Source organism: Meleagris gallopavo, chromosome 16 (genome assembly GCF_905368555.1).
Source record: "Meleagris gallopavo chromosome 16, MGAL_WU_HG_1.1, whole genome shotgun sequence".
Classification (NCBI taxonomy): Eukaryota; Metazoa; Chordata; class Aves; order Galliformes; family Phasianidae; genus Meleagris; species Meleagris gallopavo.
In genome coordinates this window covers 6,279,807-6,302,795 of record NC_139419.1, presented here as the reverse complement: position 1 = coordinate 6,302,795, position 22,989 = coordinate 6,279,807, and the positions used below count along the sequence as shown (strand labels likewise).

Genomic DNA, 22,989 nt, shown 5'->3' with positions numbered 1-22,989 from the left:
AAGCCCTGCTATAGCTCCGTTGTGTGGAATGAACAAACATGAGCATCATGGGGAGGATAGCTTCAGGCCCTAGTGAGTCTCATGGGCTTTCTTCAAATACTTCCTTTGCAAACAGGAGTTCTCTTAAATGCTGAAAACTTCTTTGTGGGAGACCCTGTGTTTGACACACATGTAGCTGCAAAAAACGTGATGGAAGATATGCTGTCATCTCCACTGCAAGCTGTGGAGGTAAGCAGGATTTGCTCATCCTACTGCTGCAGAGAGAGTCCAGGAAGATGCAGATAGGTGAGAGCTTTGTTTTACTTTGCAGGTGATGGTGTTCCCTGAGCTGGCGTTCAGGCACGAGGGATATTTGTCTGCCCTGGAGTTTGTGACACAAGATCTGCATCAGCCCATTCAAATGAGGTTTCAGGTGCATAGACCAGTAGATGGAAAAGGTGAGACATCTCTTCTTAATGCTTTTGGTACTGTTAGAGCAGGTGCCCCGAGGGCCATGTCAGTCTGAATGTGTGTGGCTCTGTCTTTAAGCAGAAGCTTTGAAGCCTTAAAGGATTAGAGATTTGGTTCTGTGTTTTGAAGAGTCTCAAGTGCAAAATCTGTGGGTGTACTTGGACAGCCTGAGGTTGCTTTTTAGAAGTAGGTGTCCTGGAGAACTGAACAGGGGGAGAAACTGAGTGGATGAACTTTACATCAACCTGGCAGTTTAGAAAGGGACAGAGCCACAATTGTGTGGATCAAAGCCAGAGATCAAAGCTGTTCTGTTGCAGCCAACCAGTACAGCTGAAGAAGAGATTTCTGGATGGAAAGGTGGTCCTGGAGAAGTAATGACCTGTGAATGACTGATGGTTCATGACCAATGAGCAACTAAGTAATGACTTCATCAGTTATGGTAGTCTGGTTAGTGGTGAGTTAACAGTGGGGATTGCAGATTTGTGACCTGCATCTGTGACAGTGTTGGTACAGAGGGACAAATTCCCCTTGGCTGCTAGCTGAGTGCATTGCTGGGAAGTGTCTCCTCTCCCATTGCTTCTGTGGCCAAAATCTTAAAACAGAGGAACACTTTTCTTCTTCAGAAGCCCTGGGTTATATCCAGTTTTCCTCGTGGCTATCACTAATTAGCCTCTCCTGCTCTCCTGGACCTTTGTGTGACAACAGTTTCAGGCACGTTTGTCCACCAGCTCTGACTTAAAGCAGAATGTTTGAATCAGACATCAAATGCAGAGGTGATAGTTATAGAAATACAGGACCTTGTGTTTCTCTATTTAATTTAAGCTGACCAGCAGCTGAAACTTAGGAATGATACACAAACATTCCAAGTAGTTTCTTATGGTATTGTTACCTGTCTCCACGCATCAAGAATAATGAGAGTGTTTGAAATGTGTGTAGAAGGAAATTAACCTTCTGAGCTATACTTCTATGCTTTGGGAAGACATGATACGTCTAAAGGGAATGTGTTCTGGTCCATCTGGCCCCACAGGTTAATGAGGAAGAATATTTTCTTGAGTCCATTTGTTCCTGATGGATGAGATGATCTAATAAGCCTTGTATTCCTCATACAACAGCTCAATACTCACAATTTTGGCAACAACTAATTTTGCTGCAGATTTTTTGCTACAGCCTTATAGTTGGCTGGTTACAAAAGGGTATTTTTTGACATTGATACTTGAACATGGAAACAGTAATTTTAGAAAAGTTACTTAATGTGTTTTTGGTGTCAAAGCCAGCTCTGCTTTTGCTTGGACTAGTTTTCACTTGAACACAGATCTCTTTTAGATTGCAGATTGGCGCATTCTCCCTGGAAAAGAGACTAACTTTGTTTTTAACAAACTTTGTGCCTTTGTGAAATTTTCCAGTAAAACAGGACTCTTCTGACTTGCATAGCACCGGGATGCATTGCAGTTGCAGCATTGACGATGAAGTCATCATCAGTCACAGGGAAAAGAATATGGTGAATTTGAAGCTGAGTAGAATTGCACTATAAGTATTGCCTGTTAAAATGGTAATCTTTGCTTTCTCTTCACCTCTTCCAGAGTACCAGGAAGGACAAAATGCAACAGAACCATTTCCTACTTCACAGGACGATGGGAACTATACTATAGTTGAATGTCCTTCTGGCTTCCAGTGGTGTCATTTGACTAATTTGTGCTCATCAGTAAACAACTGCTGCAATGCGACGGAGTGTATCAACAGTTCTTTTGCCAGCAGCCCTATCCCTACATCCCCTCAGCACAATGGCAGCCAGCTCAGCTATGAACTCGTCAAGGAATTTCTCTTTACAGTACCAGCTGGCCCTTCTACCCCTTATCTGGTCAGTCTTTATTAGCTGCTTTAACTAGTGAGTAGGTGGGGCAGTTTTCTCTGAATGCTTTGGGCAAATTAAGAATTTATCCCAGTCTGCAGATGGAGAAGCTGAAGTCCATTCAAATGAAATGGCTTACCCAGGGAATACTTGGCAGGCCTGGCACAGAGCTCATGCCACCACTTTCTGTCTTCTCTGTAAGCTTCAAACTCCCTGTGGTAACAACAACAGTACAGTTAGGCAAAAGACTGTGCGGAGGCTCTGGGCTGTTCCCATTGCACTTGGGAAGTGGAGATAGAGCATAAAGCTGTCTTCCATGTTAGAACACTTGGTTCAAAATGGCCAAGGAGAACAGAATGGTGAATTGTTTCTGTATGCAGTGTTTGGATATGTGGCTTTTCTGTGAGTTTCCTCTTGGCAGTAGATCCAGCTTTGCCCAGACAAGAGTTGGGTGCTGAGTGCTCTGAAGTTCATGCAGCAAACCAAAAATGTCTCCTCTCCCTGCAGGTCACATTCAGCAAAGATGATGTTTTTGTGAGGGCCAAGGATGTCTTGAGTATCCAGCACAATGCAGACGTGGGCTCATTCCTCCAGTGCCAACCAAGTACCACGTCCCCTTTCAGAACCAATTTTTTCAGTACAAACTCTTCAGATTGGGCACTTGGCCTCCCTGCCAGCTCCATCGGTGCCACCTGGATCCGTAACACTGTTTGCTCTCTCCGAGTTCTCTATGCCAAGGAGCAGCTGGTCCCAATAATCAGCCCCCAGAACGCAGGGCTGGTGCATCCAGGACTTTACACAGTCAGTGCCAGCGTGGACAATGGGATCTTCAGTGCCAATCTGTCGTGCAATTTCTGGGTTACTTCCCGGGTTTCAGGCCTGCGTGTTGTTCACCCAGCTCCTCAAGGTGGCAAGGTGTACGTACCATCCGACCACATCACCCTGGTGGTCAAAATCTCCTCAGGAATGAATGCAACGGCACGCTGGCTAGGAGACAACCACACCTTCCCCTTTGAAGGGGCCTGCCCAGCGGCTATTGCACCGCTGACATCGGACTGTGCCAGAGAGAACAATGACACCTGGTTTGCTGTGCTCAGCTTGAGCGGCCTCAAGGAGGGGGCAAGTACCCATATACTTGTTGCAGACAATGCCATCAGCTCCCAGAACATCACCATCACAATAAAAGTGGAACAGCCTATCCGTGGGCTGAGGGCCACCCCAGACCCTGAGAGCAGAGTGCTGCTAAATACACGAGTGGTGAGTAGTTACTGGTGCTTCTACTTAATCATTTTTAGGCTTTACTGCTCATGGTGTGAGTTTGACTCAAGAGGAGGACAAAGGCTCTGTTCCACACGGGGTCAGGGCGTAGCACTGCTTGCTGCTAAGTGCTGGCTCGTGAGCCATGCAGTCAGCACTGCTCTGGTACATGCATGTGGCAGAAACCACTCATGCTCTCTGGCAGGGAAGCAGCTCAGCTGTATGCTCACTTTAATTCCCTCAGAGGTAAGGCAGCGCTTCCAGCAAAGGCAATACTGGCTTTTCATTTTCCCAGGGATTTGATTGGAAAACTGATGCATTTATCAGAGGCCAGTGCTTACCTTGTTTTGATTTGTCAAGGTAGTTTATTCCTTTAGGCATTTTGATTTGCTCTACTAAATCTTTACACCAGCTGACGGAAGCTAGAGACATGTTTCATCCATCCATCAGGGGCTTGGACTTGCTCTGATGTCTTCAGTCTTTTTTTCCCCTCAAATCCCTCATCCCCAGAACTACAGCCAAGTCCTCAGAACCTGTTTAAAAACTGCCCGTCATTATCTGCGAAGCACTGTGTTCAGTTTCTGGCTGCTTATGGCAGAACTCTGTGCCTGCAATTCCTGTTAAGTCTCACACTCCCTGCTCAGGAGGCACTGTAGGAATAAGGCACTGTTTGGTGCAAGGCAACCCATTTTTGCCTTTGGGACAGGCAGCATCCATGGACTAGGGGCAAAGATTGAGTTTGCAGGTGTAGGTAAAGCTGAGTTATTTCTGCAAAGATTTCAGAAAGTTTTTTAGCCAGCAAGAAAGAGACCTGATCCCAAGAGCAGAGCACTAGGATGTGGAAGCAGGAAATACAGCTTTTGCTCCCAGCTTTGCTGTTGGTTTATGGAGTCGGGATCTGCATTGCTCTGTCAGTGGTAAAGCCACTGCACCTGTGTCATGCTCTGAGAGCACTGTCTGATGGGTGTGTGGTGCCTCCCAGTCTGGCTCTGCTCCTTCTCCAGTCCATCTGGAGATCTGGGAAGCAGTGTGCATGCTTTTCCCTTGCACTAGTGTAAAATGTCCTCATGCCTTTCAGAGCTATGTCCCTGTGATGGAAGCCGGGTCAGATGTGACTTTCCGATGGACGGTAGATGATAAACCATCTTTCACTTTTTACAATGTTGTCTTCAACGTTATCTACCAAAGCCCAGCTGTGTACAAGCTTTCGGTAAGCCGAAATACCATAATACCATTTGAATCCTGGGTTTCCATTTCATCCGACGAGCTAAGCAGGAAAAGGAGCAGGGAGAGAAGGCAGCAGAGCTTTCTGCAGACAGCCTGTCCCATTCAGGAGCTGTCAGTAGTGCAGGTCCATGCCATGTGCTCCAGTTGAGTTGAGGAGATTTTCGCTATGCTCCTAACAAGCTCATCTGCTGTTCCTTGCAAATGCACATATTAAGTTTCTTCTTGTGGCTTCCTTTCCTGCTGACTTCTCTGTCTTTCTTATCTTTGCCTTCTCCTTTTTTTCTCCATCTTCTCCTTTCCGATCATGGGACATCTGTCCTTATTCCTTCCCGGTAAGCATGAGGCAGTGAGCCCCACAGCAGGGTGCTGGCTACTGCTTTGGCACACAGGAGATGTGCATGCAGAACCATGCAGGGGTAGAATTCAAATGTAAGATTTTCATAGCCAAGACAGAGCTTCTGCCACAAGCTCTTCTGGTCTCTGTCCTGTCCGCTTTCTTCTAGTGCAGTCAGGAACACCAGAAGAAGGATAGAGCAAACAATCTGGACAGAGGACAGTGTCTCCTATGGAACAGGAGTTTATCTCTGGCCAGAACACCTTTCTGGTTCTTGCTATGTACTGCCATGCAGAGTCTTGGTCTGGCTAAAGGCTGCTTAATACATTTGTGACTGGTGGCTGAAGAGACACCAGCCCTACCTCTGAAGGCACACTTGCACTAATTTTCTGTGTACTGCACTGTGCTGACAGGTCCTTCCTTGGACTAGCATAGCATCAAAGATGTGGGTCTAGCAAGAGGTGGCTTTGCCAGATAGATGACCTTCCAGTCTATGCTGCTTTCCAGAGCCTTTCAGGCTATTGCTTCTGCCTCCCTGTCCCACAGGCTACTCTTCTCTGGCCTAACCTGCTGCCTGCCTTGGGGGATCTCTTCCACGCAGTGAAGCCCCACTCTGAGGAGAGGGCATCATGGCAAGGAGATTCCAAGTGCGTTCTTTGTCCCACTGTCCTCCCCAGCTCACCGCCTCCAACCACGTCAGTAACTTTACAGTCAACTACAATGTCACAGTGGAGATGATGAATAAGATGAAGAACCTGACTGTGTTGGGCATCCCGCCGGTCCTCCCTCAGAACAGCACTGTGGAGTTTACAGCAAGAGTTCAGGTTGATTCAGCTGTGGATGCTATGTTCCTGTGAGTCCTTTGCAAGTTGCCTGAATGTAGGATCTTGCTGTGCATGGCTTACCAGCCTTCCCGTGTTATTTCTTCTCTCTGGGATAGTTGATTTCAAATGTCCGTTTCTTCATCTGCTGTCTAGGTAGTCCCTGGAAATCTGATTCAGTCGCACTGGTTGGGAACTGTACTTGAAGCCTGAAATAATTTTCTTGTGAAGGATTTCTATGTTGCTTCAATATTCGCTATCTCTTCTTTTTAGCTGTGCTGTGCTCCTCTGACAGCCATGGCTCTGCAGTATTGGCATAGCTACTTCTTTGATATTTAGCGTTACACTTGCTATGTTTTTTTTCTGAAAACCCTCACCTAATGCCTGAAGGACTCAGGCCTGGGGCTTTTGTGGTGTAGTGCAACGTGGTCTGTATGTTTCTCCAGGTGGGATTTTGGAGACGGTATCCAGGAGGCATACCAGTTCACACCTCCCTACAACAAGTCTTTCCTTGTTCCTGATCCCAGTGTCCACGAGGTTATAATTGAGCACAATGTGTCACACATCTATGAATACCCAGGTATGCTCAGACTGGTTCTTTAGGGAAGAAAGAACTCAGATGTTTTTGTTTCACTATGTCACAAGGCATCTTCAAATAAAACAGTAGCTTTGAAGTCATTACGTTGTTCCTGAGCAAACTGCCACATCGCATGGCCTGGTTGTATTTCCTGCTTGTCCTGGAACAGAGGAGGGAAGCGGAGGGTGTTCCAGGGTGCAGTGCAGGGACAGAGCATCTCCCTGGAACTGCCCATCATGTTCCCATTCTGCTGCAGCACTGAAAACGCTGTTGCACAAGCACTGCTCTCACCACTGTTCTTTTTCTGTTCTTTTCCCGTGCAGGTGATTACATCCTGGTGGTTCAAGTGTCAAACCAGTTTGAGAACCTCACCTGCTTGACCCCAGTTAGCGTCCACAGTTATCTGGTTGATGTGCAAATAGAAACAGTGAAGGATGTTTTAGTTGTAAACCGTTCGGTCACTTTCAGAGCCATTCCACTGCCATCTCCCTATGGTGTCCTGTACACTTGGGACTTCGGGGACGGGTCCTCACTGGTGACAGAGAGCCAGTCTACAGTGACATACAGCTACTCCAGCAGGGGGGTATACAACATCACTGTGTCAGCAAACAACACCATAAGCAGTGTGGAGACAGTTGAGTGTTACCAGGTGTTTGAAGAGATAACTGGGCTCCATGTTTCAGCAGATGAGGTGGCAGAGGTGGGTGCAACTGTAACCCTTAATGCTTCAGTGCAGACTGGAGACAGTATCACCTGGATATTTGATATGGGGGATGGGACGGTGCTGAGGAGTCAGGTGCCAGTGGTGGAACATGTGTACACAAAGGACATCAACTGCACTGTGAATGTGACAGCTGTGAATCCTGTGAACTCCGTCTCCCAAATCGTTCCTGTTTGGATATTTGTCCTGGAAGTACTCAAAATAGACCCTACTTCTTGCATTCTTGAGCATCCAGATGTGCAGCTCACTGCCTACGTGACAGGGAATCCCAATGAATACATCTTTGATTGGACCTTTGGAGATGGCTCATCCAATGTCACAATCAGTGGGGACCCTGTAGTGATGCACAACTTCACACGAAGTGGGACATTCCCCTTGTCCCTGACTCTCTCCAGCAGGTTTAACAAGGCTCATTATTTCACCAGTGTATGTGTGGAGCCAGAGATAGTCAATGTCACGCTTCTCCCTTCCAAGCAGTTTGTGAGGCTTGGTGAGGAGTGCAGCTTTCAGGTCAGTGCTATGCCCCTCTACCAGTACCGATACCGCTGGGATTTTGGTAACAATGAGTCCACTAGGTCGAGTGGAACTGAAGTGAGCTACAACTACAAGAGCACAGGGGTCTTCCTGGTTACTGTGACTGTCTCCAACAACGTCTCTTTCAACAATGACACGGCGTTTGTGGAAGTCCAGGAGCCAGTTGGGGTAGCAAAGATTGAATATAATGGGACGAAGGTTTTAGAGCTGAGCCAGATCTATCTGTTCTCTGCCAGTATGAATGGAACCAAAGTGAATTACTTTTGGGACTTTGGAGATGGCATTACCCAGCCTGGCCAAATCACTACCCACTCCTACAACAATACTGGCCATTACACTATTAGTGTGACAGGCCAGAATGATGTGAGCACTAATGAAACCAGGATGGACGTCACAGTGAAACGTCGGCTACATGGGATTACCATCAATGCCAGCAGGACAATTGTGCCTTTAAATGGTTCCGTGAGTTTTGTGGCCACGCTTGCAGCTGGCAGTGCCATCCGCTACTCTTGGATCCTCTGTGATCGGTGCACTCCTATCCAAGGATCCTCCACAATTTCCTACACCTTCCGCTCTGTGGGCACGTTCAATGTCATTGTGACTGCAGAGAATGAGATCAGCTCATTGCAGGACAGTATCTACGTCTACGTCTTGGAACAGATTGAAGGCCTGCAGGTGGCTAGTGGTGACCTGGTGGAGGATCTCTATTTCCCAACTAACAAAACACTCCATCTGCATGCGGTGGTGAGAGAGGGAACAAACATCTCTTATAGCTGGATAGCCCAAAAAGATGGCAATGCTGTGCAGACATCCACTGGGAAAACCTTCTCCTTGAATGTCTTAGAAGCCGGAAACTACACTGTCTATCTGAAAGCTACTAACATGCTGGGATGTGCAACTGCCAACAAGACATTGGAATTCATTGAAAGCCTTGGTCTTCTAAAGCCATATGCCTTCCCCAACCCAGTTGCTGTTAATACATCTGTTAACATTAGTGCCACCATAACCAGTGGCACTGGTATTGTGTATGTTTGGTACCTGGAGGATGGCTTCTCTCCTGTTACATCTGAATCCTTTATCATACATTCCTTCCAAAGCCCTGGAGCTATGGAGGTTGTAATTGGAGCAGAAAACAAGCTGGATTCAACGAACGCAACAATTAGTGTCTACGTAGAGGAGGTCATAGAGGAACTGAGCATAGGGACTGCAGAACTGGACTGTAGGTATGTCTCATCGGGCTCCACTGTGGTCTTTGAAGGAGAGCTGCAGAAGGGGACTGAAGTGACGTGGCTTTGGGAGGTACCGAATGGCACACTGACAGGCCAGTCCGTGGCAGTCATGTTCCCCACAGCAGGGTTTTACACAGTCTATCTAAATGCATCAAATGACATCAGCTGGGCTGTAGCCAGCAGGAATATCTCTGTGCTTGACAGGATTCAAGGACTGGAAGTTATTGCCAGCAAGAAGGTGGTAGAGCCAGGTGAGCAGGTCACCTTTGTGATCAGGATGTCGTCGGGTACCTCTGTGAGTTACTTGGTGAGCATAAGTGGGGACTATTCCGTAGTGCTCAATGGGTCCAAGTACACGCATGAGTTCACCAAGAGTGGCGATTATCTGGTGACAGTGACAGTGCAAAACCAAATCAGTATTGCTCATGCCCAGGTGCTCATCTCGGTTCTGGAGGCCGTCCGTGGCATCAGGCTCCTAAACTGCTGTGAGCGAGGCATTCCCACAGGTACGGAGAAGAGCTTCAGTGCCCAGGTGGGGAGCGGCTCACGGGTGTTGTTCTCCTGGCAGTTCTCCCTGTGGAAGGAGCAGGGCCGCTCCGTGGTCACTGCAGCAGGAGAGAGTGTTTCCTACACTCCAGAAGCTGCAGGGCTGCTTGAGATTCACCTCAGGGCCTTCAACGACCTGGGAGGTATCAACATCACCAGAACCATCCAGGTCCAAGACCCGATACTCCAAGTCTCCCTCACTGCCTCCAACGCCTTTGTCAATAGGACAGCACTGTTTGAAGCATCAGTGATGCCCAGTGGCAGGGGTGTTGAGTTCATGTGGACCTTTGGGGACGGCTCTTCCACTCAAATGACCAAGGTTGCAGTGGCCAACTATTCTTACCTGAGCCCTGGGGATTACCTGGTGGAGGTGAATGCCACCAACCTCATCAGCTTCTTCATAGCCCACCTCACTGTCACCGTCAAGGTCCTGGAGTGTGAGGAGCCGGAGGTGGAGCTGGCCTTGCCCCCTCAGGTGGTGATGAAGCGGTCCCAGAGGAATTACCTAGAGGCACAGCTCGACCTGCGGGGATGCATCAAGTATCAGACGGAGCACCTATGGGAGATATACCGAGCACTCAGCTGTCTGCACCTGGATGACTCCAACAGGATCCATCTGCCAAATGTTGATGTGAACAGGCCGCAGCTTGTTATACCAAAGCTTGCCCTGGAAGTTGGGAGCTACTGCTTTGTCTTCATTGTCTCCTTTGGAGATACTCCACTGTCCAAAAGCATCTTTGCCAATGTGACCATGATACCGAGTAAGCTGGTCCCAATCATTGATGGGGGGTCATACCGTGTATGGTCCAACACTCAAGACTTAATCTTGGATGGGGAGAAATCCTATGACCCAAACTTGGATGATGGTGAACAGACTCCGTTGTTTTACCAGTGGTCTTGTACGTTCTCCTCCAAGGTAAGAGCATTTTTGCACAGCCACAGAAGGTGATCATTTGGGAGTTCTGGCTGCGTGTCAGCTTCACTATACGTGTTAGCATCTGTGTTGAAATAGTGTCAATGGGGGCTGTTGTGAGCATCTTTAACAAAGCTGCTTGGGAAGAAGGGTTGCAAATATTACCCAATTCCCAGCTCAGAGCGGTGGTACAGAAGTTTTTGTGAGGAGCTGTGCAATGCAGCCCGCTGTAGTTCAGCACTGCACACCCTTCCTGTGTGCTTCAGAAGCATTTGCACTGGAAGCCAAAGGCATTCACTTTGCTGCTTCCTTTGTTCTTGGCTTCTGCTTCAGGTTCAGTGTAACATCTTCCATAACCTGAAGGAATCACAGAGCTGCTGACTGCTGTCCAAAGGGCGGAGGGCTCTGGTCTCTTTTCTGTGAACAGTTAGATGTCTGATAGCAACAGTTAGGCTTTAGAGGAGTAGGCACAAGCCAAAACATTGTGCCTGTCACCCTCACACTGAGATGATGTGATGCTACAGTGGATAAGGGGCAGGGGAGTTGTGCCCTTCACATTTGCATGGGAGATCCACGTTGGGAGAATATTTTAATTGAATGCAGGATTATTTTCCTTGGACAAGATTATTGTTTTCTATCTTTACAAAGTGAAAATATGTGAAATATCTGTGGATGAGACTTTCAAGTTTAATTTGCGTTGTTTAGCAGTGTTTATGAAGTATTTGATGCAAGAGTCAGTTGCTATAAATTAAGAATCTGAAACTCAGAAGCAATACAGGAGTGTTCATACTAACGTGAAGAGCAGGTTAATGTGCTTTGTCGTTCACACACCACCCCGTGTGTCCCACCCTGGTGGTGGCATTGCACAGAAAGCTCTGTGATGGTAACTGGGCTTTGTGTGGACCTGAATGTTTTGGCTGTGGACTAACCCGATGTGCACCGTATCAAGGAGGGTTTGAAAGTTCTTTTCTCCTTGCAAGCAGAGCTCGGCTGCAGGGTGCTCTCTGAATTTCAGTGCCAAGGGAGGAAATGTCACAATTCCCAAAGCTGTATTAGAAGCAGATGTGGAGTATACTTTCAACCTCACTGTCTGGAAGGAGGGTATGAATCCCGAGGCAACAAATCAAACCGTACGTACCACAGAACTCTGTTGCTTTTTGCCTTGTGTGCCCATTGCTGCTTTCCCAGCCTGATCCCAGGGGCAGTACCAGTTCAGCTCAGTGCTGTGGAAGGCATCAGAGATGCAGGGGAAATTAAATTTAGGGCATTGCTGGGGCTACGTAGGCAGTCCTGTCCTGGTCATTGGCAGAGACAGGTGCAGATGTTTCCCTGATATATTCACCTTACGCAGCACTTTTTTCTTGTCCTGCCAAGTCCCTGTTGTTCCTTCCTGCAGACCTGGGGTTAGACTCACTGTACAGCCCTGGTGTTCATGACCCTGGCTGCGGTTCCTGGGACCAGGGGTCTGCAGCAACACATCTGCTCTGGGAGAACACAAAAGATCCCGTGGTCAGTAGTTGTTCCACTGCTATACGCAGTTCTCAGCTCTTCACACGTCACATTACCAAGTTCTTCCCTGATTTTTGCTTGCAGAGAGCTTCCTAAATGCTGATCCTTAATTTCACTGTCCTTCTGGATGTTATTAAGGAAGGATTTCTTAAGTGCGTGTTGTTTATGTCAAATTAAACCTAACACTGAATGCATCTGCAGTCCGACAGCAGCTATGGTTTATGTCAGTAACATTCATCATGGTGTGTTTGGCAATTAGAGATATAGTTAGTCTGAAAGTGGAAATTCTTACTGCCTGGGTTTTAAACCAAAGCTGGAGGATAAAAAGAAAAAAATTAAATTGATAGTCTTTCAAGGACATTCCGTACTATCTGGTTTCCATGCATGAGTGCAAAACAATGATTCCAGTTTAATAGGAAATTTGCAAATACCGTAGGAATGAATGAAGCTTCGATGCACTCCGGCTTAGTGCTGTGGAATATTTATTCTCTTTTAAAAGTTGCCATACTGAGTAATGTCTTCATTACTGTCTTTCTTTGACTTTGGAATATTCATTATGCCGGGGAAGAGGGCTCTGTCCCATGCTGGACAGCCCTGTTTCCTAGAGGATCAAATGACTTTAGGCAAAGAATGGGAATGTTAGACCCAGCTCTCTGGAGAAGTTGGCTCTTCCATCTGCAGAGCAAAGAGCATTTGATGTGTAGTGGGAATTGCATCTAGCTAGTTTTGCCATCGTTTCTGTTTCTTGGGGATATGGATAGTGTCAGAAATATTCACACAAAGCAATCAAGAGCCCAGGGGTCAAGTCATGGGGTGCAGCATGTTCTTCAACGCCGAGCTCCATAGATCAGAGCAGAAACTGGGGAGGCGGCCTCTGTGGCTATCCTGGAGGGAACAGGTGCTGGCTTTGCACAGCAAATGATGTCCTCAGCAAACTCACGCTCTCTGACTTGCCCTCAGCCCTCTGTTATTCTGGGCTGTAGATGCTTCCCATGTAGCAGCCTTCCCAGGACCCATGGCAGAGACAGGTGTAGGTGTTTCCATGATATATTCACCTTACGGTGCAGAGCATCCATGCTCCTGGGTGCTCTGCACAAAGGTGCAGCCCCTTAGGGCAGGCACTGCATAGCTGCAGAGGTGATGCCAAGAGTTTGACCCACAGAAAACAAAGGAGAGTTGCAGTTGCTTCCTGGAGCTGGTGCTCACCAGGTGTTTGATGTGCACTAAGATGGAGGCTCTCCTCTCCCGTTTAGATTTCTCCAAGCTGCAACACAGATCCCTTTTTTGTAGGACTGACAGCTGTTAAGAGATGGTTAGAACAGCAAAGTGCTTCAGGTAGCATCTTTCCCACCCTAAAGGACAAGAAGGGTTCAGGGCAATTTGAGAATGAGTTGTACTAAAAAATGTAAATAAACTAAACCTAGAATCTTCTAGATTGGCCCAGCTTTGCATTGTGTGGCTCTCAAAAATCAGTGGTGGAAGAAAAGTGATGTAGCTTACGTCTGACATGAATTTCTTTGGGAATCCCTGTCTGCTCTTTCGATAGCACATACTGCTTGAAAACCAGGTGCTGCAATGTCTGCTTACTTGTTAGATGCCTGTATTCTTGTCCCCCAGCATCTCAGATCTCCTGATGGAGCCTCTTGCTTTCCCAGGTATTTATCAAGAGGGGAGGAGTCCCGATTGTATCCCTGGAGTGTGTTTCCTGCAAAGCTCAGTCTGTCTACGAAGTCAGCAAAAGCTCCTATGTCTATCTGGAGGGGACCTGCCAGAACTGTCACAATGACTCCAAGATTGGGGTAAAGTGCTCAGCAGTGCTGATTGTTGGTTTGCATTTGGTAGACTTCAGGGAGAAAGGAGACAGTCAGACAGGACAGGGCAGAAAGAGCAGGTCCTCTGGCAAGCTGTCAGAACATGCCCTTCCCCAAGGTTGTGCTAGCTGCATCCTGGTGGAGATATCTGCTCTGGGGGGCCTGGAGGCTGTGGAACACACAGCCCGTCACTTCTACATCAGTGTCTGCCTGCATCCACTAAGGACAAGTCCTGACTTAGCCCAGGCCATGAATGACCAGCTCTTTTTACACAAAGGCCACTTTTTTTCCCCTGAAAGATCAGTAAAGCATTTTCTTCTCCCTGCTAGTTGGTGTGTTACACGTTATTCTGGTGGTTCAAGCAGAGGTTGTTCACTCTGTTCTGATTCCCTAAGTCCCTTGTGCTCTCTAATTATAGATTCCACTAAGCATCCTCTTTGCAACATGTTGAATGAAACGGGCCTTAGAAGTGGAAGTCCCATTGTGAGTGCTAAGCTGTATTGCTCCCAGCAGGCCAAGCATGTACCTGCATGGCATTTTCTGGCTGGCTATCTCAGCAGTCCTCTTGTTATCACAATTGTACATTTGTGCTATTAACAGTAACTGTCCAGGACACGTTCAGCTTACAGCACATAAAACATGGTATCCCATGGAGACTCCACGAGTACTTAATTTATTTCCTGTGTTTTGTATTCTGTATTATGAAATATTCTGTCGAAGGGTGATGTAATCCCAGAGACTACAGTAGATCTCACAGTGGAAATATTCCCATCAGACGTTTTGGAAAAGTTCCAGTTCTTGTTGCCGTAGCACACGAGACTAAGGCTGAATTATCAACTGCAAATTTGGCAGACACTCCCACTAGAAATCTGTTGCTTTTTATAAGAGACTCAATCTGAAAACATTTTAGGGACATAACTTCAGATTTAAACACAACCTCTCCTGTCTTTCTCTTCTTCACCTCTGTAGAGGTGGGCAGCACACAGCTTTAAAAACAAGTCTCTCATCCTGGACAAAAAAACTACCTCCACCGGTGATACGGGGATGAACCTGGTCTTGAGGCAAGGAGCACTGAAGGATGGGGAGGGCTATACTTTTACCCTTCACATCACAGACCTCACAACAGGGGAGGAAGGGTTTGCTTCCATTGACCTGCTCCCCAACCAGCCGCCCATCAATGGATCCTGCCGGCTGTCTCCCAGAGGACCGCTCAGGGCACTGATGGCAAAGGTGCACTTCGAGTGTACAGGTGAGTGTGCTGCCAATCCTTTCTCTTCCTTCTCATGCCTAGTAAGTTACCAGCTGCCTTTTTTCCCACAGTTGTTTTGTTTTCCCTTAGCTCATATCCCAGGACATTTTAGGTGAGATGTGAGTTCAGGAACGGACCTTTCTTTCACTGTTCCCCAAAGCTTGGACCATGAGCAGTTCTGTGTGCTCAAATTAAGGCACCCTGTAGAAATCACAATGGCAGGAAGGCACTTTTTTTACACCTAACCCATGTAGTTGAATAGCAGTAGATGGGCCAGGATAGTGCTTGTGAAAGAAAGTGGTGTTTCAAGGGCAGGAAAAAGAGGATACATGCCCAAAACAGTCTCACAGATCTGTGAAGAGTAAAGATGAAGCACTGGGGCCATCTCTGTCATATGGGCTAGATATTCCCATCAGCAGTTATCTTCTTGACCAGCTGCAGAGACAGCAACAAAGAATCCAGCTTTGGAAAAATGGGCTGGCTGATGGTCTATAGTTTTGTGCCAAGTGCCTCCAAAAGCCTTCTTTCCCCATAAGATTAGAGGTTAATGTTCTTTGTGCACAAATACTGGGAAGCCACGCTACAGAGGAAATGACGAGTTCTGCTGGGTCTGGGAAGGCTGCTCACTGATGCACAGCTTAGGGTAGAGGAGAAGCAGCAGTAGATTCCCTGTGTTGTGGCTGCGTCTTTGGCCTGGGCTATGCAGAATGATCATCAAACCAGTACGTTTGGTGTGGTGGGAATTTTAGGTTTCTGCCCAGTGCAGCAAGCCCTGACGGAGCCACGCGCTTTACACTGTAAGCCCTGAAAACGTTGTCCAACTTGGTGGAGTCCTTAAGCTGTCCCAGCCGAGGGCTCCGGGGTGGTGACAGCAGCTCCCCAGTGCCCTTGAGTGTGTTTGGGTTTGTTTTGCAGGCTGGCGGGACACGGAGAGTGCAGAGGACCCACTGGTGTACATCCTCCTGGCGTCTCGCCACCGCGCCGGGCACTACCATGAGTTCTGTGTGTACAAGGGCAGCCGTGCTGAGCACAGCGCCTTCCTGCCTCCGGGCTTTCACGAGAGTGGCTTCGTGGTGTCTGTCTCAGTCCTCGTTCAGGACCAACTGGGAGCGACCGTGGTGGCCATTAACCAGTAAGGCTGGGGAGAGGCTGGGCTGGGTCTGCACACAGTTCCTGAATCACTGCTTCATGCCTGAACTGCTAGATCCTTTTTTTGAAGGGCTCGGCATTTTCTGGTTGAGATATCTCCCAGATGAGACTCAACAAACGGGAGATGCTGCTGCCACAAACAGCCCCAGTCTTTATGGATCATCTCTAAAAGGCCAGCCTTTTTCCCTAAAGTTACTGCTTTCCTGACCTCCCACTTAATTTCCTGATGGCACTTTGATTTGATTATGGCACGACATCATATTTTTGGAAGACCTATTTGTGCTCTGCCACCTTCTCTGCATCAAGAGCCCACTAGTGAAGTTGGCAGCAGCAAGTACAGGTACTGTAGGTGGTCTTGCTGTTGAGAGCCAGGGGAGATTTCTGTAGTCGAGGTGAAGAGCACATAAGTTTGAATAGGGTGAAAGGAATTGCAGCTCAAGCCTCAACAGGGCTGTAAAATCTCTTATCCAATAGTTTCCAGCATGCTCCATGCAGGTGACAAATGCCCATGAGTCTTCAGGCAGTGTTCTGAGCCATTCTCAATGCTTCCTGGTTTAGCTGTGTGCCTGCTCCTTCTCCTGGCTGATCAGTAGTCCCATTCTCCTGAGGAGGAGCGTGTAGTCCTGCAGTGCCTATGGAGGAGAATCTGTGTCCCAGCTGTTCCTCAGACCCCAGGGAGTGATGCCAAAAATAGTGCAGCTCCTCCCAGCACACTGGCCCTATTTAGGTGCTCTTCATGCTCCATCAAATTAAACCTGAATTTTTTCCTCTGAGTTCAGTGCACCCCTGTGCATCATCTACTTCCACCTTCGCAGAGCTGCACCAGCTAAGAAGCTTCAGGCTCGTGGAGCTCCTGCATTCAGTGCAGATTGGGTTACCAGGGCAGGTGTTAGTAATGCTTTCACTACTGTTTAACAACGTGTTTCCCCTCTATTTTCCTTCCCAGCTAAAGGGCAGATTCTGCTCCCTGTTCCCAGCCCTGTTTGAAAGTATTGCACATCAACCAAATGACTCTTTTGCTTGGCAGATCCATGGAAATTGGCTTACCTGAGGGGTTCCCCAGCCTCTCTTACTGGCTCTACAATCAAACGGACACAGTGCTCCAGGGCTTAGTGAAACAGGGGGACCCTCAACAGGTCATCGAGTACTCTCTGGCACTCATCACCATCTTGAATGAGGTAAAGCAGCACTCTACACAAGAGGGAGCACTGGAAGCTCTGCTAGTAATGTTCTTTGGCCAGATTTTACACAACTATGTAGGAAAATGACTATTGCTACAGGTTTTTTTTGTATGTGTAAATCAGCATATCTGCATGCTGGGAGCTGAGATGGAGTTATTTTTGTGCATCAGAAGGAGTAACAGTCTCCAGGCACACAGTGACCGGAAAAAGCTAGGGTGTTGTAAGATAAAACAATGGTCCCAGGGAAGGCAATGATCTGGACATCCCTCATGCAGCTTTCATTTTCAAATAGTTTTTCCTCTCTGCTGCTATCCTCAGGTGTAAACACTGAATTTAAAAACAGAAATCTTGGCCTGAATTCTCCCACTTCCTCCATGCTTTCCTGAGCAGCCACCCTTCTCCACCTCAGCATCCCCATGAGCACAGGCCCTGTGCTTTGCTGGGACAGCACACTGCTGTGCTACTTATCTGTCAAGTGCAAGGCTGTTAAGGTAATTGCTTGGAGCACGCTTGTGAAATGGAGAAAATTCTACTGAAAACCCAGCTCATTAGATCATCATCTGGGGAGAAAAACAGGCAGGAAGGAGATGTAGAGTGCAGGAAAGGTGAATTCAGTGCAGCTCATCAGCCTCTGAAACAACCTGATGCATTTCCTCACTCTGCCTGCTTTGATCCTCCTCAGTATGAGCGGTCAATGCTTCTGGAACCTGAGACTGGGAATGAATTTGAACTCCGGACTTGGACTCGCAACAATATCACAGAAACCCTGAACTCACTGAATGTGAACACAGTTGATGATATCCAGCAGATCTCAGCAGCGCTGGCTCAGTGCACGGTACGTACTTATCATTACCCCCAGCCTTCTGCTCTTCCTGGAGCAGCTTAGATGCTCTTCAGTTCTTTTGCTTCCCTGTCCCTCTTTCTCCCACACACAGACCACACAGGGACAGTAGGTGTCATTTGTTGACATCACTAGGGTCTCAGTGGAGATATCCACTGTTATCAGCTCTGCTCCTTGCCATGCCACCGATCTAGCAGGCATGGATAAGGTGATTAGTGTGCTGGAAGACAGCACCTAGGAACTCTCTGCTTCTTCTCCATACCAGTGCTGGTAGGGCAGCTTACTAGCAAGCAGATCTCTTAACTAGCAGATGGAGACTGTAAGAAAGGCCTCAGCAGGCTGGAGAAGTGCTGGAATAAATTACTGGGGGGTGCTCATAATCTCCAAGGACAAGCTGGTCTCCATCAGGAGTAACTCAAGTAGAGTCAAAACTGCCTTGAGAAAGGGAAGAAGCCAAGGATTGATGTTCCTTCCAGCCTTATTTCTACAATACAGCACTTCCCTGCTCTGCTGTTGACTGGAAGCATTGTGTTCCCTGTCCAGCCAGCAATTTCAGCTCCCTGGTGCTGGGGCTGCTGCCTCTTGGATTTAGGAGTGGTTTTCTGTGTTTTCTCAGATGGGCAAAGGGAAGAGAGCCCAGTTATATAATGTGCTTGGGTTTTGGTGCTCAGCCAATCTGCTCTGGCATGCTGTTTCTTCCCCTCCCTCCCAAGCCTTTGCTTTTTGGGAGCGCAGTCAGGTACCCTGGCATTGGTTGCACATTGCCTTCCCACCAGGTCAGCAGCCTTGCTGACTGGGAATGGGTGGTCTCTGAAATGATGGCCAGACTACTGCACGCCACCCGCAGAGCCCCATTCTGCTCTTTTCTCTATTTCAAAGTCTGTAAACCTCAAAAATCACTTCTTTCTGTTCATCTTTGCTCAGGGATTTGGGGTTCCGTGTATCCCACTCTGATGCCACGTTGGTTTGTTTCTGTCTCTCACACATGCTCTTGCCTTGTGACTTGGTCTTGCTGTGAAAGCCTAAGTCTAGAAATAGAATTCTTGTTCCATGGGAAAAGCTGACATTCTAGGATTAGTTTGCTCTGGGCTGGAATGAAGCATTTGTAAAAACAGTAATCTAGAATTTCCCAAATGGTTGAGAGATCCCAGCACAGAGCTCACAGGTTTCCATTCCTGTGGAAATGTCAATCACTGGTGATACTTCTTTGGTTTTACCTACAGGTAAATGAGAATGAATTTCTCTTGGATAGGGTAAAAGAATCTCAGTCTTCAAGTAGTTTCTCCTTTCTTCCCAGCCACCTGGATATCTCGCTCTGTCTTGCTGACTCTGATTTACTTAGCATATCTTCACTTCTCATAGCTTACAAACACGAGCAAAAACAGGAGAGTTCTAGACCTGCAGATGCTGTTTTGATTCTTTACCAAAACATATGGTGAATCACGTCTGAATCTTATGATGATTAAAATGAGAAGATGAATAAGAACTAGGAACTGGATTGTGGTAACAGCTTCCATGTGTTTCCTCAGTCCCTCCCATCCAGCCCTTAAGAGTTCTGGGAGCTCCAGGCCATGGCTAGAACATTCTGTTTCTTGGACACATCTGGGAGCAGAGGGAGGGCCATCCATCATGCCTGAGTGGCAGGATCCCTCCCACAGTTTTCAGGAGTGTTTGGATACTGCAATGGATTCAGTTAGGGCCAAATCTTACTTCTACCGAAGACAGCTGAGTTTATGGAGTCCTGTACAGCTCCTTGTGGGAAAAGTGGCCCCAGAGGGGTGCTCATGAAATGCAACAGCAGGAGACATGCTTGGCCCTTACAAATGATCTTCAGAAAATTTCAGTGTGCTCTTTGTTGCCCTTTCCAATCCTAATGCATCTTCCATCAGTTCCTAGCGTGTCTGCCTGTGGCAAACTGTAACGAGGGTAGATGGATGGAAGGCTCACAGAGACACCAACAAATTCTTGGCATCCCTCAGTGTGAAGAGAGCAACTCTGGCGTCTAGAGATACCTTCCTGGGGCTGGAAAGAGCAGGGATAACTTGCAGAATGCAAATAATGTTCTCAGGTCTTTGGAAGACTGAGCCAGCTGAAATTCCCTGTTGCTTTCATCTTTCACTCTGAGCGTTCCTGCTGAATCAGACAGTTTTCCTTTGCAGGTGATAAGCAAGGAGCTGGTTTGCAAGTCCTGCCTGACAAGGACCTTGAACAAACTGGAGAGCATGATGACCATTCTGCAAGGAGAAATGACCCAGGGCACCGTGACACCAACTGGCATTGCTGACAACATCCTCAACATCACAGGTTGGCTTTTTTCATGCAAGAATAGATGATATTTGACCAGGCACTGCTGAGGGCACAGGTCTGCCTGTGCAGGTTGCTGGGCAAAAGCAGACTGATGGAAGTTCTGTAGGCTTGAAGCCATTAGAGCTTGAAGGTCATGCCTTTTCAGGATTTTAGGGAAATAGTGTCTAAGATTTAGAGCATGGCACCCCCACTGCTTTATTCTCCCTGAACTTCTCCCAGGGTTAGCTGTGGCAACTGTCTCTGTGGATATTTAAATATGAGAGTTGTTAACAAACTCACCAGTACTTTAGGGAATTGTTATTTTCATAAACAGCGAATAACAGATATGGCTTCCAGATGCTTGCCTTCCTGGTTGCAAACAAAGAGGGTACCAAACTTCACTGGGGCAGCCCTGAATCTTGTATGGAAATTCCAGAGTGATTACTCTAGTGGGAAGCAGAATACCTTCTTTGTACTGCTCATCATACGTTTCTGAGTGCTTTGCACTATGTAATGCAAAACCTTAGTAACGTGCTTGATTTATCCATCTCTTCACTGTTTCCCAATCTGCTGTTGCAGTCGCTTCCCAGGAGGAAAATAAAGCCTGTGGTGATTAAGTCTTCACCACCAAACACTGTAGATGAGCTGAGAAACTGCAGGAGGAGTTGGCAGCTCTATTTTTAGCTACAGGCTACTGAACATTTCCAGCGTGGAAGGTCATGTGCACAGAGTAGAGCTGTGGTGAGATGACAGTAAGGAAAGACTTGTCTGATTGTTTCGGGAAGGTGTCAGATATTATCTAGACTCTTGCAGATTATCTTGACTATTTACCAGTTCCTCTGTTTGTGCTCTTGTTTCTCTTCTGACAGGCGATTTAATTCACCTTGTCAATACTGTTTCACAAGAATCCAAGCCCCAGGAACTGCTTGCAGATTCCCACAATTTGCTGTTAGCTCCCAAAGCCTACAACCTGTCTTCCAGCCTGATGCGCATCCTCATGAAGTCTCGAGTGCTGAATGAGGAGCCCCTTGAGCTGGTGGGAGGAGAAATTAAGGCCACGGGCAAAAGGTCCGATCCCTTCAACTTGCTTTGCTATGAAAACATGCCAAACTGCCAGTTCTCCATCCCCCAGGCTTTCAACACCACCCTTTCCAACCTGACGGATGTCATTCAAGTCATGTTCCAAGTGGATTCCAATCCTTTCCCGTTTGGTTACATCAGCAACTACACTGTGTCCACAAAGGTGGCTTCCATGGAGTTTCAAACACACAATGGAGTGCAGATCCCCATTGGCAGCCTGGACTCGGAGAGAGCCATCACTGTAATGGTGTCAAATAATACAGATGCCGACAATCTGTCTGCTGGCACTGAAGTCATCGAGGCAAGAACATCTGTGAACCTGATTGTGACTATGGAGAACAACATTCGAGAAGCAGGACTGCACTTCCGACTCACTTACAAAGTCTTGAATGGTAGCTCAGGCTGAGCCAGCCCTCTGTGCAATTTGCTTTTTCTTTCCTTGGGAGATGGGGGCAGGGTGTTGCAGCAAAGGAGGGCTGTGTCAAGGGATGTGTTTGGCAGGAGGTGTCAGACCAGTGAGCGCTGCACTGCTGAGGTTCCAATTGTCATGGGCATTATCAGTCCCTGGTGTAATTCCTGCTTGTGGTTGTGACACTGAGAAGCTTTTTGCTTTTCCCAGCTCTTTTGTGAGCCACATTAGCTCTAGAGAGATTTTGCCCTATCTCTGGGTCAGGTCCAATGGTATCCAGAGCCTCCTGCTTAGGAATCCTTTGAACTGCAGAGATTGCAGTCTGGAAAAGTATCTCTCCCAACTTTCTGCATTCCTCATATTCCTCCCTGAGCATCCTCTGCTGGCAGCAGGCATGTGGTTGAGCTCTCCTGGGTGTTTATAAAGTACTTCTTGTTCTTTCTCTCCCTCTCCATGTAGATCGCTACGTTGCAAGTGAGCCTGAGCCATTCATCATGGCCTATCTCCACCATGAACCAGAGCCCAATGAGCACAACTGCACTGCCTCAAAGAAAATCAGCCTGGAGGCCCTATCTGGAAGTGACCACAAGCTCTACACTTTCTTCACTTCACCACTGTAAGAGAATCCTCCCTTGTGATCCCTGCCATTCACAGCTCCCACACCCACACCCCCCTATGGATGTATGTGAGAGATGCTCAGGGCCTTGCTATGAGTTATGCCAGACTGCTCTGCCAGGCTGCTGTGGCTATCCACAGTGTTCCTCTGTGCTCAGAGGAGAAAGCTCTCCTGGACAGGCAGCTCCAGGTTGCAATTCCTATACTCCAGCATGGCACCTTGTCCACCCTGGCTCTTCCTCCTTCCCAAACATCATCTGCTGCTGGTGTGAAAGCAGTTCAGTGCTCTGTGGTTTGCCTTTCACCTGAGGCTTATCCTGGTGATGAGTTTTCCCTTGCTGACCTCTGTGCTCACTTGCCTACCAGCTGATGTAGAGTCTTTGATTGTTGCTTGTCCAGAC

General features: G+C 47.6%; 1 protein-coding gene across 2 annotated transcripts in view; it reads left to right on the top strand.

Moving 5' to 3' along the window:
- Positions 1–22,989, top strand: part of PKD1 (polycystin 1, transient receptor potential channel interacting) — an 85,734-nt gene that overhangs the window by 44,142 nt on the left and 18,603 nt on the right. The window contains exons 8-24 of one of the 2 annotated variants that reach the window (XM_085237261.1): positions 116–228; positions 311–437; positions 2,031–2,308; positions 2,807–3,556; positions 4,635–4,766; positions 5,795–5,970; positions 6,385–6,518; positions 6,839–10,461; positions 11,442–11,588; positions 13,623–13,766; positions 14,748–15,027; positions 15,943–16,159; positions 17,204–17,354; positions 18,040–18,192; positions 20,358–20,502; positions 21,354–21,956; positions 22,433–22,589. In XM_085237261.1, coding sequence (XP_085093387.1) covers positions 116–228; positions 311–437; positions 2,031–2,308; positions 2,807–3,556; positions 4,635–4,766; positions 5,795–5,970; positions 6,385–6,518; positions 6,839–10,461; positions 11,442–11,588; positions 13,623–13,766; positions 14,748–15,027; positions 15,943–16,159; positions 17,204–17,354; positions 18,040–18,192; positions 20,358–20,502; positions 21,354–21,956; positions 22,433–22,589 — 7,330 coding nt within the window. The remainder of the gene's footprint in view (positions 1–115; positions 229–310; positions 438–2,030; positions 2,309–2,806; positions 3,557–4,634; positions 4,767–5,794; positions 5,971–6,384; positions 6,519–6,838; positions 10,462–11,441; positions 11,589–13,622; positions 13,767–14,747; positions 15,028–15,942; positions 16,160–17,203; positions 17,355–18,039; positions 18,193–20,357; positions 20,503–21,353; positions 21,957–22,432; positions 22,590–22,989) is intronic. The other variant, XM_085237262.1, reaches the window with a different exon arrangement.